General features: G+C 45.8%; 1 protein-coding gene across 1 annotated transcript in view; it reads right to left on the bottom strand.

Moving 5' to 3' along the window:
- C2H10orf53 (chromosome 2 C10orf53 homolog) overlaps window positions 1-19,370 on the bottom strand; it is a 126,463-nt gene extending 107,093 nt beyond the window's left edge. The window contains exon 1 of the mRNA XM_069755822.1: window positions 19,255-19,370. Coding sequence (XP_069611923.1) covers window positions 19,255-19,351 — 97 coding nt within the window. The 5' untranslated portion in view covers window positions 19,352-19,370. The remainder of the gene's footprint in view (window positions 1-19,254) is intronic.
- Between the last annotated feature and the right edge of the window lie 673 nt (window positions 19,371-20,043).

Genomic DNA, 20,043 nt, shown 5'->3' with positions numbered 1-20,043 from the left:
AAAATAGCTGTAGCCTGAGACCTTAACCTCATTCCAGATGGTAGAGAGGGTGGTGGTCGATCGGCTAGTGTGGACTTTGCTAGTTGCTATTCAGCGTTGGGTGGGACAAGAGGATCCCGGAACCCTAGACCAGGTGGTCAGCCTGATTGAGCAGTATACAGCCACTCAGGACTTTATACGCAACTCTGCTTGACTTCGGTTATCACGTTGAGCCCCGCCAGCCCAAGAGCCTGGGAAAGATCCACGACCCTCTGCTGAGGCCAATGCGGACCAAGCCCATACTGAGGGGGGTACCCGAAAGTGAGAGTGAAAAAAAGAGGAGTTTCCCATAAACTGGTCCCGGGGTCCCATTGTGCTGCAGTTATTAGGTGTTGGTGGTGCCAAGGGCTAGGACATGTGGCTGTCAATTGCCCCCTGACAGCTGAACCCATGGACTGTAGGTTTATTCGGTGTGTTTCAGCGTAAGCCCAGGCAGTTTTCGCCACGGATCCGTTCATTCAGGCGGGTGAATCGCATCTGTGCCAGGTCGAGGCCCTCCTGGACTCAGGAAGCCTAGTGACTCTGGTACAAAGATCGTTGATCTCAGGCTTGGAACCCACTGGAAAGATGGGTGTGGTTTGTATACATGGTGAACTTCGAGAGTACCCGACAGTGGAGGTTAATTTTTCCACCCTGTGTGGATAGATAAAACATGTGGTGGGAGTGGTGAAGACCCTTCCATATGGGACTGTGTTGAGAAGAGACTTGCCCCTGTTCTGGTCCCTGTGGGAGAACAGGGTTAACCCTCCCAGGGTAAATGTTGTTCCGGGTGCTGAACCCAAAGATCCCGAGTCAGGGATACCTGATGTAGGGGTTGTCCACCTAAAGACAGAGTGTAACTCCGACAGGTTTCCCCTAGCGGTATTGGCAGGAGGCTGAGGAGACACCGTCGATCCCCGAGCTGGAAGTGTCCCCTGGTAGGTTTGGGACAGCTCAGCTCCAGGATCCCACTCTGGCCCAGGCACGAGAAAGGGTGATGGAAATAGACGGGGTGGCTCAGCAACCATGTGAAGAGGCAGTTTTCCCCACATGGCGATCAACCAAGATTTGTTATACAGGGTTGATAAAATCCGAGATGAAGTGGTAGAACAGCTGGTAGTGCCCCAGGCGTACCGTCGGGCAGTGCTAGAGATGGCCCACACACATTTGCTGCGGGGTACACTTAGAGGTAAATGAAACCCAGGAACATATTCTGCAGCATTTCTTTTGGCCCAGGATTTATGCTGAGGTACAGTGGTATTGTAAGTCATGTCCTGAGTGTCAACTGACCACACCCACTACAAATTTTCAGAGTCCATTGGTATCTCTACCCATTATAGAGATACCATTTGAGCGGACAGCAATGGATCTGGAGGGGCCTATAGTCAACCCCACCCGTGGCCACCAGCATATTTTAGTCGTAGTGGATTATGCCATCCGCTACCTTGAGGCCATACCACTTCGCCACACTTTGGCAAAACTTGATGTTTTCAATGTCCTGCCGCCTTGGGCTACCAAAGGAGATCCTTAAAGATCACGGGACTGCTTTTATGTCCAAGGTGAGAAGGGAGCTATGTTATGTAAGCTGCTCCGGATTAAACAGTTGCGCACGTCGGTGTACCACCCACAGACCGATGGGTTGTAAAGAGAGATTTAACAAAGACCCCTAAATCCATGCTAAAGAAAGTGGTCTCCAAGGACGGGATGGATTGGGACATATTACTGCCCTATTTGATGTTCGCTGTCCGCGCGGTACCCCAGGCTTCCACGGGCTTCTTCCCTTTGAGCTATTGTACAGTAGATATCCTAGGGGGTTGCTAGATGTAGCCAAGGAGACGTGGGAACAGGAGCCGATACCGCATAAGAGTGTAATCGAGCACGTGGCGAGTATGCAGGACCAGATTGTCAAGCATGTGGTGAGTATGCAGGATCGGATTGCGGCAGTCATGCCCATAGTAAACAAACATCTAATGGATGCCCAGGCAGCACAGAAACGCACATATAATAAAAGAGCCACGGTAAGATCCTTTAAAGAAGGGGATCAGGTGTTAGTGCTAGTGCCCACCGCAGAGACTAAATTCATGGCCAAGTAGCAAGGACCATATGAGGCTCGGGAAAAAGTTGGGGACGTGAACTACAGAGTTTACCAGCCCATGTAAAAAAAAAACCCGAACAGTTGTATCATGTCAATCTTTAAAAGCGTGGAACGACTGGGACTGTGTGCTTATGAATGTGACTCCCAACATATCATATGAGGATCCTGTGATATCAGCCCACATGGAGGCTGATAGAGAGGTAAAGATAGGAGCCACTCTCTCGAAACAGCAGCATAGAGAGTTGCGAAAATTAGTACAAGAGAATACGGATGTATTCTCGGAACTACTGAGTCAAACCTCTGTCATCCAGCATGACATTATCACCGAGCCTCATGTGAGAATGAAAATGTACCATGTGCCATCCTGAGTGAGGTAAGACAAATATTCCAGCTATGAGTAACTGAGGAGTCCCGCAGTGAGTAAGCTAGCCCCAGTGTACTGATCCCAAAGCCGGACAGATAATTACGATTATGTAATGATTTCCGTAAGTTAAATGAGGTGTTGAAATTCGACATTTATCCAATGCCCCAGGTGGAAGAGCTGATCGAGCAACTGGGGCAGGCCCAGTACTTTACCACGCTCGATCGGACCAAGAGTTATTGGCAGGTGCCTCTTATGGAGTCAGCAAAAGAAAAGACTGCCTTCATAACACCGGATGGTCTGTACCACTATGTCATCTTGCCTTTTGGACTACATGGGGCACTAGCCACGTTCCAGAGGCTGATGGACATAGTGTTAGAACCCCATCGGATGTATGTGTCAGCATCATGTATGTGACATCATCATCTTTAGTACTGACTGGCATACCCACTTGTCCCAGGTACAAGCGGTAGTAGATTCGGTCAGAGCCGCGGGCTTGACAGCGAATCCAAAGAAATGTGTGATAGGGCTTGAGGAAGCCCGGTACTTAAGGTATGTGTTCGGCCGTGAGGTTATCAAACCACATATAAATAAAATCAAGGCCATAAAGAACTGGCCCCGACCTGTTACCACCAAACAGGTGAGAGCATTTCTCGGCATCATCGGGTATTACCGAAGGTTTATACCTAATTTCTCTGGGAGAACAACACCCCTAACTAATAGCCTAGGGAAAATGGTCCGGAGGAACCCTCCGGCAGAGGAAGCGTACCAAACCATGAAGTTGGCAATTTGCGGACAGCCTGTTCTCATTAGCCCCAACTTCCAGAAACTCTTAGTCGTGCAGACAGATGCCTCTAACGTTGGCCTAGGGGCAGTACTGTCACAGGAGGTGAACGGAGAGGAACATCTGGTCACCTAAGTAGGAAACTCACCCTGGTCGAAAGAAATTATAGCGTAGTGGAGAAGGAGTGCCTGGCCATTATCATAGATGGTTCATGTCTCTGCAATATTACAATTTCACCGTGGAACATCGTGCAGGGAAGGCGCAAGGATGGCAAGGAAGGGAATGCGGATGCCCTGTCCCGGGTACCCTGTATGGTGACAAGTGTTCAACTCACAAGTTTGAACAGGGGGGATATGTGAGGCAGTGAGGATCAGATATGAGGGTCAATATGTGCCCACCACATCGGTAGGTGAGAATATTGCGATTTTTAATTTTTTTTTATTATTTTTCAAATTATATCGTGTTACTATTGATGCTGGATAGGCAGCATCAATAGTAAAAAGAGAAAGAGAGCGAGCGAGAGAGAATTTCCCTGACGGGAAATTCCTCCACGCATCCTCAGTTTGAAAAGGCGGGACCCGTCACTGGATTCCTGCTTTTCACAGGCAGCGATGCATGTTACGCCCATAGGCTTCCATTGTAGCCAGTGACGGGCAGCGCAGGATGCGTCGCTGACCGATTTTCCGACGTGCAGAAAAAACGCTCCTCTGAACGTTTTCTCTGCCCGACGGACCTTTTTTTATGCAGGATCCAGTGCATGACGGATGAAACAAATGGCCATCCGTCACATTCCGTCGCTAATACAAGTTTATGGGAAAATGCAGGATCCTGCTAATTTTTTTGCAGGATCCTGCATTCTCAAAAATCGATGGATTGTGACGGGAGCTGAAAGACGGAAGTGTGAAAGAGGCCTAACCCAACATATTATACACAAGCTCACACTTGCATTACATTCCATAATAAATATTTAATTTATTGCAGCTAGCAAAGCTAAGATCACAAACGTAGCAGCGTTGGAGAACAGTATTAATGAAGATTGCCTTTTTAAAAGGTTCTTTACTGATTTCCTGGAGTTCAGGATGTACAGAAAAAAATGGTATATTGGGAATCAATTTTAGGAAGCAAAGCATTATTAGTACTTTCTGAAAACAGCTGTTCTCAGATCTAATTACTTCATGCGCCTAGGTCTAGATATCTAAGTACAAATTGTATTCATTTCCACCTATTTCTGGTCTTTCCAAGGCCTCCCTTCTACCTCAGATACTAGCGACATGGGCAAATCGAGGTACAGTATGCTTTATACATAATTCAGTAAAACTTACCTATGGATATCACCATCATTCCACAAAAGGAGCTCTACATCATTATTAGGATGTTAATAAGCCATGTCTCCATTCTCATTCAATTAAAAATTGCTGCCTTATGACAAAACAACAAAAGCTTGTAAAAAATTCAGAAAGAACATTCAGTTAGGTGTTATTTAGTAAAAAATAAAAAATTGCAAACTTACTTAAGTTACACTATTTTAGTGACTTCAACTATTTAGAAGTAGAGATGAGAGGATCGATTTGCAGGACTCTTCTGGTGTCCCTGACATGGCCGTTGATCACTCAGTGCTGGCGCAACATTATCTGTACATCATGTCACGCAGATGACGTTGCCCCAGCCCTGTCAAATCAAATGCCACACCAGAAGGTAAGAGATTTGTGGGCTTCCCGTCAGGTGCCACTGACCTGGACGATGGACCGAAGTCCTGCGAATCAATCCTCTCATCTCTGCTTAGAACTCTACTCGTTCTAATCTAGGTCCTGGGTATAACTATTTATCAGATATACAGTTTCATTAATGAGATTTGATGACAATTTCTCAGATTGGAGAATCAGTAATTTTTTTTACACTAAAACACTGCAAAAATGCCTCAAGTAAACATAACCTTTGACAGCCATTTGCACAGACCTCTTAAGATGGCCAATGACACCGCTGCAATGATTACCATTAACCCCTTCACCCTTTAGCCCGTTTTCACCTTCCTGACCAGGCCAACTTTTACAATTCTGACCAGTGTCACTTTATGAGGTAATAACTCTTGAACTCTTCAACGTATCCCAGAGATTTTGTGACCGTTTTTTTGTGACACATTGTACTTTATGTTAGTGGCAAATATAGGTCAATATTTTTGGCATTTAATTGTGAAAATATTGGAAATTTGGAGAAAATATTAAAAATTTCGCAATTCTCAATTTTTATGCTCTTAAACTAGAGAGTAATGGATGAAAAACTGGGAAATAGAAGAGCGCAATAGGGTCTTATCCGATGATAACAGAATCTAAGAAAAAGGAATTCACTCACCTGGTAAGGTTGCACTGAGGTAACATATAATAGGCACGTAATATCAGCTGCTGCAAAACACCGATCGCGGAGAGACCAAGAGCGATATGGAACAGGATGGAAGTGTCATTCAATGCGCTGCTGATGAAAGCTCAATGCAGATTAAAACTTGGAAACCTAGGTTTTCGTCCTGATGAAGAGGTTGTCTGTAGCCTTGAAACGCGCTGACACTGTAAACCTGTACATTAAACTTTCTTTTTTTAATCTGCATCGAGTCGTCATCAGCAGCGCATTGAATGACACCTTCATCCCGTTCCATATTAGAGAGTTATGTTACACAAAATAGTAAATAAATAACACTTACCACGTTACATCAGCATCATTTTTGAAGCATAATTTTTTTGTTAGGAAGTTATAAGGGTGGCACTGGAGTTCTAGTCCTCTTCCTCTCTGTAGAGACAATATGCATATTTCCCAGAGGAGCAGTGGCTTAAAAGTCTTCTCATCTCGGCATGCTTGACATGTCACTTTCAGCAAGGAGAAATGTTACCCCTTGGATCTTGGTCAGACGCCTTTCACCCAGCCAAACCACATCTTTGCAGTGACTGGGGCAGCACTCCAAAACACAGTGTCTGCAAATTGAGATTTTGGTTCTGGCTTTTATCCCATGTCAAGTGACAAGGCTTGTTAAACGGTTGACATTGACTTTTAGAATTGCTACTTCCTATAGGTGGCTCTAGAGTTCTAGTCCTCTTCCTCTCTTAAGAGACAATTTTAACTTTTCCCAGAGGAGCATTGCGGCTTAAATGTCTCATCTCGGTATGCTTACCATGTCACTCTCCGCAAGAACAAACGTTATCCCTTGGAATTTTACAACGTTGAGCCGAGAAAATAAAAAAATTACATTTTTCCCACAAACATGTTCCTTTAGCTGCAAAATGTCATTTTCACAAGGGAAACAGGAAAGAATGGACTATACAATCTATAGCGCAATTTCTCCTCAGCACACAGATACCCCATATGTGGTGAAAAACTACTGTATGGGCGCAAGGTTAAGGCTCAGAAGGGAATGAGCACTGTTAGACTTTTTGAGCGCAAATGTCATTTAAGCACACTGTGCGGCTCAGAAGGGAGGGGGGCATTTGGATTTGGGAGAGCAGAATTTGATAGATTTGTTTTGGTGAGACATTTCGCTTTTCCAGAGTCTTTGAGTTACCAGTAACGTGAAATCCCCCTATATTTCCGTTAACAGATGACCGACCTGAGTGGGGACTTCATTTTTTCTTGTAGATGGAGTTGAAGCTTTTATTGGGATAATTTTACATGACACATTGGAACGCATTTATCCTGTGTTCTACGCTGAGTACTTACATCAGGATTTCCATCAAAATTCCTGAATAACGTGATTCAGATGAAAGTCCGAGGAATCCATTCACTATAATGAGACAGCAGAGTTACTCTGGACTCTGTCTGTCATCTGTTCAGTGGTGTCTTTATTTTGATATGTGCACATAACTGTGGCTGACCGCTCTTTTATGCATGCTTAACCCCTTCATGACCTTGGGATTTTTCATTTTTCCGTGTTCGTTTTTCACTCCCCTCCTTCCCAGAGCCATAACTTTTTTATTTTTCTGTCAATTTGGCCATGTGAGGGCTTATTTTTTGCGGGACGAGTTGTACTTTTGAATGACATCATAGGTTTTAGCATGTCGTGTACTAGAAAACGGGAAAAAAATTTCACGGGTGGTGAAATTGCAAAAAAAAAGTGCAGTCCCACACTTGTTTTTTGTTTGCCTTTTTTGCTAGGTTCACTAAATGCTAAAACTGACCTCACATTATGATTCTCCAGGTCAGTACGAGTTCATAGACACCTAACATTACTAGGTTACTTTTTACCTAAGTGGTGAAAAAAAATTCCAAACTTTGCTAAAAAAAATAAATAAATTTGCGCCATTTTTCGATACTCGTAGCGTCTCCATTTTTCATGATCTGTGGTCGGTTGATGGCTTATTTTTTGCGTGCCGAGATGACGTTTTTAATGATAGCATTTTGGTGCAGATACGTTCTTTTGATCGCCCGTTATTGCATTTTAATGCAATGTCGCGGCGACCAAAAAAACGTAATTCTGGCGTTTCTAATTTTTTTCTTGCTACGCCGTTTAGCGATCAGGTTAATGCTTTTTTTTAATTGATAGATCGGGGGGTGATTCTGAACACGGTGATACCAAATATGTGTAGATTTGATATTTTTTTATTGATTTATTTTGATTGGGGCGAAAGGGGGGTGATTTAAACTTTTATATTTTTTTATTTTTTTCACATTTTTTTAAACTTTTTTTTTTTTAACTTTTGCCATGCTTCAATAGCCTCCATGGGAGGCTAGAAGCAGGCACAGCACGATCGCCTCTGCTACATAGCAGCGATCTGCTGTTCGCTGCTATGTAGCAGAAAATTAGGTGTGCTGTGAGCGCCGACCACAGGGTGGCGCTCACAGCTACCGGCGATCAGTAACCATAGAGGTCTCAAGGACCTCTATGGTTACAATGGAGAAGCATCGCCGACCTCCGATCATGTGACGGGGTCGGCGATGCCGTCATTTCTGGCCGCCCAGCCGGATGCGGTAGTTAAATGCCGCTGTTTGCGTTTGACAGCGGCATTTAACTAGTTAATAGGTGCGGGCAGATCGCGATCTCGGCTTAGACTCGAGTATATATGCTTGATTTTTGCAGAATGAATTTAGTATTTTTTAGTACCATTTTTAGGCATATATTTTTTGATCGCTTTCTATTCCGATATATATATATATATACCGTATATATGTTTTTGCATCACTATAATCAGAGAACTATAGCGGTTTTATTTTTCTGCTGATAGAGCTGTATGGCAGCTTGTTTTCTGTAGGACAAGAAGACGTTTCAGTGGTACCATTTTTATTTACATTCCGCCCTTTGATAGCGATTTATTACAGTTTTTGTTTGATGGTATGATGAAAAAGCTTTGTGTTTTTGCCTGTATCTGGTATCACTAGTGCAGCTGCCGCCCCCAGTACCTGTGTCTGGTATCACTAGTGCAGCTGCCGCCCCCAGAATATGTGTCTGGCATCACTAGTGCAGCTGCCGACCCCAGAACCTGTGTCTGGTATCAATAGTGCTTCTACCGCCACCAGAAACTGTCTGGTATTGGAGCGTCCCCAGACACAGGGCCACAGGTTCTCGGTACCGGTCCTCTCTGTCTCAGTTCTGGGGTTGTCACGGTGGCTGGACCCAGTCCGTGACCCTGGTAAGGGGCGTCCAATAAAAGGAGTGATGGTAGTTTGTCAAGGGTTCGTGACACCACCCGTGGTGTTCGGTCAGGGTGACCGACGCTGCTTAGGGGTCCGCTAGGGTGATGGAATGGCAGCTAGATGGTATACCTTCCCACAGGTGAAGTGTGTCCCCAGGGCTTCCCAGTAGTGTAGGTGGCGATGATGTGAGGCGCAGTTAATAACGAGGACACAGGGTTGCAGTCTCTTTACCTTTTACTGAAGACTTCGGAATCCTCAATCCAGAGCACAGTTAACAGGGCTGTCTGAGACCGGCCGGTCCGAAGGCACATCCAGAGTTCCCTTTGCAGGTGGAAATCAGTGCCTACCACTAGCGCTTGTGTGTTGTAGTTCTTCCCTGCTGAACATTCGGGATAGTCCTCACAACTTCTGCTCTCGTTCTCTTTCTACCTCTCTTCGTCCCCCAATTTATCTGGATAGGATGCACCCGTTTGACGAGAAGGCTCAGAGCTATTCTGGGACCCTAGAGACGCCCCTCTCCACGCTTGCCCCCTATGTCTGCTTAGATGATGTATGGTAGACAGCCAACCTATAATTAACTGTCCTGCGGTATTTGAAGTAAGGCATAGAGTCAGTTACTTCCTCGGTGTTCCGGTCACCGGCTACGCGCCTCAGTAGGAAGTTGCCGTTCTCGAGGCACGACTCCTACTGGCTCTCCTTTGTGCTTGATCTCGTTTCTCACTTTCCACAATATCCTTCTCTTCTTGTCATTTCTTAGGATACCGCCGCAAGGTAGAGCAGGCGCGGTTCCGTTGCTTTCTATTCGTTCTGCTAGGCCCCTGTCAGGAACCCACCACTGACAGGTCCTCCCTGGATCTCTCCCAGGCTGCGTTCTGTCCTAACTTCCTATCCAACCCCTAGTGCCTTTTGCTCCCCCTAGTGGCCGAAGTGTAATGTGTGCTGTGATACCTGGTCAGGTGAACTCCTTTAGTGCAATCAGACATAACATCACTCCCCTTAGCGGCAGAGCGACATTACTGCAACGACCAGGACTCTGGGGCGCTGCAGTATCACTATTGCAGCTGGCCCCAGAACCTGTGTCTGGTATCACTAGTGCTGCTGTCGCCCCCAGAACCTGTGTCTGGAATCACTAGTGCAGTTGCTGCCCCCAGAAGCTGTGTCTGGTATCACTAATGCAGCTGCAGCTCCAGAACCTGTGTCTGGTATCACTAATGCAGCTGCTGCCCCCAGAACCTGTGTCTGGTATCACTAATGCAGCGCCCCAGAACCTGTGTCTGGTATCACTAATGCAGCTGCTGCCCCCAGAACATGTGTCTGGTATCACTAATGCAGCGCCCCAGAACCTGTGTCTGGTATCACTAGTGCAGCGCCCCAGAACCTGTGTCTGGTATCACTAGTGCAGCACCCCAGAACCTGTGTCTGGTATTACTAGGGCTGCTACCGCCCTCAAACTGTGTCTGGTACCATTAGTGCAGCTCTCCAGAACCTGTGTCTGTTATCACTAATGTAGTGCCCCAGAACCTGTGTCTGGTATCACTAATGCAGCTGCTCCCCAGAACCTGTGTCTGGTATCACTAGTGCAGCACTCCAGAACCTATGTCTGGTATCACTAGTGCTGCAGCAACCCCAGAACCTGTGTCTGGTATCACTAGTGCAGCGCTCCAGAACCTGTGTCTGATATCACTAATGCAGCTGCCGCCCCCAGAACCTGTGTCTGGTATCACAAGTGTAGCACCCCAGAACCTGTGTCTGGTATCACTAGTGCAGTTGCCGCCCCCAGAACCAGTGTATTTTATCATTAGTGCTGCTGTCGCCCCCAGAACAAGTGTTTGGTATCACTAGTGCAGCGCCCCAAAACCTGTGTCTGGTATCACTAGTGCAGCTTCCGCCCCTCCGAGAACCATTGTCTTTTATCATTAGTGTTGCTGTCACCCCCAGGACAAGTGTTTGGTATCACTAGTGCAGCTGCCACAACCAGAACCTGTGTCTGGTATCACTAGTGCTGCAGCCGCCCCAGATCCTGTGTCTGGTATCACTAGTGCTGCTGCCGCCCCCAAAACCTGTGTCTGGTATCACTAGTGCAGCTGCCTCCAGTCCCCAGTACCTGTGTCTGGTATCACTAATGCAGCTGCCGCCCCCAGTACCTGTGTCTGGTATCACTAGTGCAGCTGCCGCCTCAGAACCTGTGTCTGGTATCACTAGTGCAGCTGCCGCCCCAGAACCTGTGTCTGGTATCACTAGTGCTGCAGCCACCATAGAACCTGTGCTTGGTATCACTGGTGCAACTGCTGCACCCAGAACCTGTGTCTGGTATCACTAGTGCAGCGCCCCAGAACCTGTGTCTGGTATCACTAGTGCAGCTTCCACCCCCAGAACCTGTGTCTGGTATCACTAGTGCAGCTGGCCCCAGAACCTGTGTCTGGTATCACTAGTGCAGCTGGCCCCAGAACCTGTGTCTGGTATCACTAGTGCAGCTGGCCCTAGAACCTGTGTCTGGTATCACTAGTGCAGCTGCCACCCCCAGAACCTGTGTCTGGTATCACTAGGGCAGTTGCCGCCCCAGAACCTGTGTCTGGTATCACTAGTACAGCTGCCGCCCCCAGGACCTGTGTCTGGTATCACTAGTGCAGTTGCTGCCCCAGAAACATCAGTTACTTATTCAAATCTGTGATAATGGGCTGTTTGCCCACTTTGTTGCCAAAACCCATTTGGGCAAGGCTGAAGAGACCTGGTTTTGATGCGGGCCATCACTATCCATATCTGGGGCATTTAGGCCGGCGTCACACTAGAGAGTTTTACGGATGTATGAGAAGCACAAAAACTACGCATTGCACACGGACCAATGATTCTCTATGGGGCAGCTCCTATCTGGCGTATATTAAGCATCCGTATTTTACGGCCGTACAAAATCGCAGCATGCTGCGTTTGTCAGTGTATTGCGCAAAAAATACACCAATGAAAGTCTATGGGGTGAGAAAAATACGGATTACACACGGACCAACAATGTGACTTGCGAGAAATACGCAGTGGTGTTCTATAGAAAAGCCGGAAATTCAGTGCGGTGTACAGTAAAATCACACTGACAGGTTTTATTAGAATAAGTAAAATAAATGTCTACACATAGAATAGGTATATATATATATATATATATATATATATATATATATATATATACAGTGGGGCAAAAAAGTATTTAGTCAGTCAGCAATAGTGCAAGTTCCACCACTTAAAAAGATGAGAGGCGTCTGTAATTTACATCATAGGTAGACCTCAACTATGGGAGACAAACTGAGAAAAAAAAATCCAGAAAATCACATTGTCTGTTTTTTTATCATTTTTTTTGCATATTATGGTGGAAAATAAGTATTTGGTCAGAAACAAACAATCAAGATTTCTGGCTCTCACAGACCTGTAACTTCTTCTTTAAGAGTCTCCTCTTTCCTCCACTCATTACCTGTAGTAATGGCACCTGTTTAAACTTGTTATCAGTATAAAAAGACACCTGTGCACACCCTCAAACAGTCTGACTCCAAACTCCACTATGGTGAAGACCAAAGAGCTGTCAAAGGACACCAGAAACAAAATTGTAGCACCGCACCAGGCTGGGAAGACTGAATCTGCAATAGCCAACTAGCTTGGAGTGAAGAAATCAACAGTGGGAGCAATAATTAGAAAATGGAAGACATACAAGACCACTGATAATCTCCCTCGATCTGGGGCTCCACGCAAAATCACACCCCGTGGGGTCAGAATGATCACAAGAACGGTGAGCAAAAATCCCAGAACCACGCGGGGGGACCTAGTGAATGAACTGCAGAAAGCTGGGACCAATGTAACAAGGCCTACAATAAGTAACACACTACGCCACCATGGACTCAGATCCTGCAGTGCCAGACGTGTCCCACTGCTTAAGCCAGTACATGTCCGGGCCCGTCTGAAGTTTGCTAGAGAGCATTTGGATGATCCAGAGGAGTTTTGGGAGAATGTCCTATGGTCTGATGAAACCAAACTGGAACTGTTTGGTAGAAACACAACTTGTCGTGTTTGGAGGAAAAAGAATACTGAGTTGCATCCATCAAACACCATACCTACTGTAAAGCATGGTGGTGGAAACATCATGCTTTGGGGCTGTTTCTCTGCAAAGGGGCCAGGACGACTGATCCGGGTACATGAAAGAATGAATGGGGCCATGTATCGTGAGATTTTGAGTGCAAACCTCCTTCCATCAGCAAGGGCATTGAAGATGAAACGTGGCTGGGTCTTTCAACATGACAATGATCCAAAGCACACCGCCAGGGCAACGAAGCAGTGGCTTCGTAAGAAGCATTTCAAGGTCCTGGAGTGGCCTAGCCAGTCTCCAGATCTCAACCCTATAGAAAACCTTTGGAGGGAGTTGAAAGTCCGTGTTGCCAAGCGAAAAGCCAAAAACATCACTGCTCTAGAGGAGATCTGCATGGAGGAATGGGCCAACATACCAACAACAGTGTGTGGCAACCTTGTGAAGACTTACAGAAAACGTTTGACTTCTGTCATTGCCAACAAAGGATATATTACAAAGTATTGAGATGAAATTTTGTTTCTAACCAAATACTTATTTTCCACCATAATATGCAAATAAAATGTTAAAAAAACAGACAATGTGATTTTCTGGATTTTTTTTTCTCAGTTTGTCTCCCATAGTTGAGGTCTACCTATGATGTAAATTACAGACGCCTCTCATCTTTTTAAGTGGTGGAACTTGCACTATTGCTGACTGACTAAATACTTTTTTGCCCCACTGTATATATATATATATATATATATATATATATATATATATTTCATACAGCGCTAGATAGCAGAAAAGCCGGTAATTAAATTGCCGGCTTTTGCTATCTCCTTCCCAAACCCGACAGGATATGAGACATGGTTAACATACAGTAAACCATTTTATATCCCTTATTTTTTTACATATTCCTCACTACTTAAGTTCCAAGTGTCTGTGTGCAAAATTTGGGGGCTCTAGCTGTTAAGATAAAGGGTTAAATCACGGAAAAAATTGGCGTGGGCTCCCGCACAATTTTCTCCGCCAAAGTGGGAAAGCAAGTGACTGAGGGCAGATATTAATAGCCTAGAGAGACCATGGTTATTGCCCCCCCCGGCTAAAAACATCTGCCCCCAGCCACCCCAGAAAAGGCACATCTGTAAGATGGTGGGATATGGGGTAATAAAGGGTTAATGCCACCTTGCTACTGTAAGCTGACATTAAGCCTGGTTAATAATGGAGAAGTGTCAATAAGACGCCCATCCATTATTAATCCAATAGTAGTAAATGGTTAATAAAACACACACACATTAGGAAAAAAGTATTTTATTGAAATAAAGACACAGGGTGTTGTAATAGTTTATTATACTCTCAATCCAAATGACGACCCTCGTTCCGAAAAAAAGGAAAAATAAAAAAAAACAACAGTATCCCATACCTGTCCGCCATACAGTCATGTCTCACGCTGTAAATCCATCTGAAGGGGTTAAATAATTTTACAAGCAGGAGCCTGCTAATGCAGCCGCCCCTGCCTGTAAAAACTGGGGAATGAATTGAAAGCAGGGGAACGTAGCTACCTAGACTTGCGGTACTGTGCCCCCTGCTGGTGTAAACTCATATGAACTCTAGCGTGGGAATTTTTCGGAATATTTTCTCACGCTCGAGTTCATCTGAGGTTATGCCAGCAGGGGGCGCAGCACCGCAAGTCTAGGTAGCTACGTTCCCCTTCTTCCCATTCATTCCCCAGTTTTTACCGGCAGGTGCAGCTGCATTAGCAGGCTCCTGCTTGTAAAATTATTTAACCCCTTCAGATGGATTTACAGTGTGGGACATGACTGTAACGGTGGAAAGGTGTGGAATATTGTTGTTTTTTTTATTTTTCCTTTTTTACAGAACAAGGGTCGTCATTTGGATTGAGAGTATAATAAACTATTACAACACCCTGTGTCTTTATTTCAATAAAATACTTTTTTCCAAATGTGTGTGTTTTATTAACTATTTACTACTATTGGATTAATAATGGATAGGTGTCTTATTGACAACTCTCCATTATTAACCAGGCTTAATGTCACCTTACAATAGCAAGGTGGCATTAAACCTTTATTACCCCATATCCCACCGCTACAGGGGAGTGGGAAGAGAGGGGCTAAGTACCGGAATAGGCGCATCTTACAGATGTGCCTTTTCTGGGGTGGCTGGGGGCAGATGTTTTTAGCCGGGGGTGCAATAACCATGGTCCCTCTCTAGGCTATTAATATCTGCCCTCAGTCACTGGCTTTCCCACTCTGGTGGAGAAAATTGCGCGGGAGCCCACACCAATTTTTCCCGTGATTTAACCCTTTATTTTAACAGCTAGAGCCCCCAAATTGTACGGATGCCATACGGATTACATACGGAGGTTAACATGTGCAAAATACGCTGCCACACCCTGCCTACGGATGACAAACGGGTCACTGTTTTGGGATCATTTCTGTGTATTACGCATGTAAAATACGGACCGTATTTCCATACGCTGAGTGTGACGCCGGCCATACATTTACAACTAGGAGTGCTGCTAATGCAGCTGCTCCCGGCTGTAAACGACTGGGGAATGAATGAAATGCAGGGAACGGAGCTTTGGTGACTAGCTTCATATGAGTTCATGCCGCCAGAGGGCACAGCTTCGGTGATGGCACCACTAGTCACTGAAGCTTCGCTCCCTGCATTTCATTCATTCCCCAGTCTTTTACAGCCGGGAGCAGCCGCATTAGCAGCGCTCCCGGTTGTAAATGTTAATTCCCCAGATATAGATTACTGTGTGGGACTTGACTGTACGGCGGACAGGTATGGGATATTGCTGCTTTTTATTTTGGAATTTTTACAGGAGAACGAGGGCTTCGCTTGGATTGAGGGTACAATAAAGATATTAAACCTGTGTCTTTCATTCTTTCATTAAAATACTTTATTCTTAATGCGTGTGTGTATTTTTAACCCTTTACTACTATTGGATTAATAATGGAGAGGTGTCTTATTGACACCTCTCCATTATTAACCAGGCTTAATGTTATCTTACAATAGCAAGGTGACATTAACCCTTTTTACCCCATATGCCAATGCTACAGGGCAGTGGAAAGAGAGAGGCTAAGTGCCGGAATAGGCGCATCTTACAGATGCACCTTTTCTGGGGTGGCTGGGGGCAGATGTTTTTAGCCAGGGGGAAGGGGGGGGGGGGACAATAACCATGGTCCCTCTCTAGGCTATTAATATCTGCCCTCAGTCACTGGCTTTCTCACTCTGGAAGAGAAAATTGCGTGGGAGCCCATGCCAATATTTTCCGAGAATTAATCCATTAATTTAACAAATAGAGCTCCCAAATTTTACACACAGACACTTCTAACATTATTAGTGAGGGACATATAAAAATCTATGTAACTGTTCTGCAATGGTTTACTGTATGTAAACCATGTGTCATATCCTGTTGGGTTCTGCAATGATTTTACAGAACCCGACAATTGAATTACCGGCTATTCAGCTATCTCTCTATGAAATATATATATATATATATATATATATATATATATATATATATATATATATATATATATATTCAAACAAAAAGAAAACAGCCGGACGGCACATCCGACAACTGACGCTGAGTGAACCGCTCACCTGTGTCTCGGAGGAAAGGCTCAGTCCAGGGTGCAACGACTCCACAAGAAAGCAGCCACAAATATATCGCAAAATAGAAGAAAGGAGCGCACTACCTGGACATCCGATGCAGTAAAGCTTTATTCCAAATGCATAAAAAACATCTTCACGACCGGGGGTGCTGTGAAAGGAATGCGGCTAGGCTTGACGACGGCCGTTTCGCGCCCGGCTGGCGCTTCAACGGGTCAGTAAAGATGTAATCAGTAACGCCAGAAGAAATAGGGCCAGGTGAGACCTAAGCTCCCCCTCCCCACTTCCTCCCGCAATAACCGAGCACATCCCACTGCATGACGAGTCACTTAAAAGCAAAATTAAAAACATGTCAATAAACATCAGACGAAACAAAAAGAAACTAGAACCTATATGGAAAGGAAATTATCGCTAACATTACTTTGTCACATAAATAGATATTTAACGCCAACATTAAGATCAAACCACCATATCTGTTGTGCACGGATGGCATTAGCCTCGAAACCCTTATATACCTATTCACAATATAGGTGACTGACAAAAAATCTTATTGAAAAATGGACATGTCCACACGGTCGTTAAAACCCAAGGGACCCATCGCGTTAGTACGCATAATCCACCTCGCTTCGGCTCTCAATAAAATGTTATGGAGATTACCCCCCCCTAGGAGGTAAACTAATTTTTTTTTATATATGTGTGTGTCACTGACATTTATATATATATACTAGATGGTGGCCCAATTCTAACGCATCGGGTATTCTAGAATATGCATGTCCACGTAGTATATTGCCCAGCCACGTAGTATATTGCCCAGCCACGTATTGCCCAGCCACATAGCATATAGCACAGCCCACGTAGTACTGTATATTGCCCAGCCACATAGTATATAGCAGAGCCACGTAGTATATTGCCCAGCACAGAGCCACGTAGTATAGACTTAAAAAAAAATAAACATATAGTCACCTATAGCCCGTTGAAGTCTTGCTATTCTTACCATCCGCCGCCTTTGCCGCTCCTCGCCACGCTCCTGGGACCACTCCATTGCAAGCGGAAGCTTTCGGTGCCAGGGCTGGTGTGAGCAGGACCTATGATGACGTCGCGGTCACATGACCGTGACGTCACGGCAGGTCCTTGTCGCACACCAGCCCTGGGACGGGACCGGAAGCTGCCGCTTGCAATGGAGCAGTCCTGGGAGCGTGGCGAGGAGCGAGAAAGGTGGCGGAGAGTGAGCATAGCAGGTTTTTGTTTTTTTTAACATTACATATTTTTACTATTGATGCTGCATAGGCAGCATCAATAGTAAATAGTTGTGGACACACAGGGTTAATAGCAGCGGTAAAGGAGTGCGTTACACCGCTGGCCGTTACCGCTGCCATTAACCCTGTGTGAGCGGTGAGTGGAGGGGATTACGGAGCGGGCGCCGGGCAGTGAGTGTAGGGGAGGGACTGATCGGACTGTGGCCGTCGCTGATTGGTCGCGGCAGCCATAACAGGCAGCTGCCGAGACCAATCAGCGAATGAATAACCGTGACAGAAGGACAGACAGACGGAAGTGACCCTTAGACAAATATATATATATTTATATATATATATATATATATATATATATATATATATACACACACACACACACTATGTCTAGACATTTATTTTGGCTATTCTATTCTAACCTGTCAGTCTGATTTTACTGTACATCACACTGAATTACCGGCTTTTCTAAAGGACACCGGTGCATATTTCTCGCAAGTCACATTGATGGTCCAGGTGTATATTTTTCTCGCACCCATAGACTTGCATTGGCGTTTTTCGGGAATAATACTGTGACCAACGCGGCATGCTGCGATTTCACTCACACGTATAATACGGCCGAGAAAACAACGGATGATGGGAGCTGCCCCATAGATTATCATTGGTCTGAGTCTGGTACGGACTGGGGCTAAAATTCAGCCCTGGCATTTGAAATCACATAGGCCCATGCTGTCCCCGTCCCCAAGCACCAGATGGGATATATTACTAATATTACCCTGGATGGAGGAAAGCAAGATTTACTACAAGAGCAATATTGCTAATGATTCTCGTGGCCTGCTGGGGTAAGTGACGGAGTCAGCGACTTTGTGCTCTGTCACAACTCTTAACAGTATGGCTGTCTTGAGAACACCGATTTTGTTGAAAATGTTGCAGACAAGGCAGCCCACGACCAGACAGGCCCTTCTGGCATTTGCCAGAATTGCCAGATGGCCAGTCCGGCCCTGGTCCGAGTGCTATGTGATTTTTTATCGTCCGTACTACGCTGTAGTGTGACGCCGGCCTTAGGGTAATAACACTGGTACACGGCCTCAATGGCGGAGGCACAATAACTGCACAGTATATAATCGCATGTCTGATGTCCCGTGTAAACAGTGTCCTGTGCAGCAGGTTAAGCCATCAGGGAGCACAGAGATGATGAGATATTACACCTGGAGTAGAGGTTCTCTTGGATGGGGGGTCCCAGAGACCCCTCGCGGGTGTCCGCCCCCAGTTTTATTTATTTTAATCCAATACAAAGCTTATCTCGACTTTTTGTTGTTTACGCGTTTTGATCTTGTTATGATGGCCGTCTAGCCATTAGTTACGGTCCCAATAATTGATTTTATATGCTGAGTTAACCCGTTGTAGTCACACACGTTGCTAACATGTAGTCCCGCAGTCTCCTCGCCAGCCACCTACCTCGCAGCCCCTGCAGCCGTGACACGCCGTGCTGCACTATACCGGAGCCGTTCATATACGGACCGAAGCGCACCGTCACCAAGGCTTTCTCCGGCATGTTACTCGCCGCCTCCTGTCAGTGCTGCACGATCGCCATGGCAACCACGGCCGCGCCTCCCCACACAGCCCGGGGCCGCGGACGCGCCGGCTCCTGACTCCGTCCATGTTCCTGTCCCTGCAGCTGCCGGCAGTCCGGTGTGCGCGGCCATTACTACCGCCTGAAAAGCAGAAGACGCCGAGTTGCCTCTTAATAACGCAGTTTCCCCCCCCCCCCCCAGGATTTCATTAGCTTTAATATTTTTTACTTTGGGATTCATGTGATGTATAAAGTTTTTCCTTTTTTGGGTACGGTGCAGAAATGCCCCCATTGTCTGGGGATAGTGTCTATTGCGCTGACCCTGTCCTGTGAATGATGCGGGGTCTTTATTTTGGAATCGCTAGCCCTGGTGCATTCAGCCCCAGAATGAGCCCATGTTCCCTTTGTGCACTCCCCTCGGCTGGGGGTCCATAGCTCTGTAGATGGACCACAATGCCCAGACTGACCCTGGGTCTGCTGAGCCAAGCTTAAGGCCTAAGGCTACGTTCACATTTGCGTTGTTGTGTGCTGCATCGGCGACGCAACGCACAATCCACGCAAAAACGCAGCAAAACGCTGCGTTTTGTGACGCATGCATTCATTTTTATAGCGCAAAAAAAATGCAACAAGCAGCGTCCTCTGCGCCCTGACGCTTGCGCCCAAAAAACGCATGC

Source organism: Ranitomeya imitator, chromosome 2 (assembly GCF_032444005.1).
Source record: "Ranitomeya imitator isolate aRanImi1 chromosome 2, aRanImi1.pri, whole genome shotgun sequence".
In the NCBI taxonomy this organism is placed as follows: Eukaryota; Metazoa; Chordata; class Amphibia; order Anura; family Dendrobatidae; genus Ranitomeya; species Ranitomeya imitator.
Note: the sequence above shows the minus strand (reverse complement) of the source record. Positions and strands in the feature narration are given on the sequence as shown.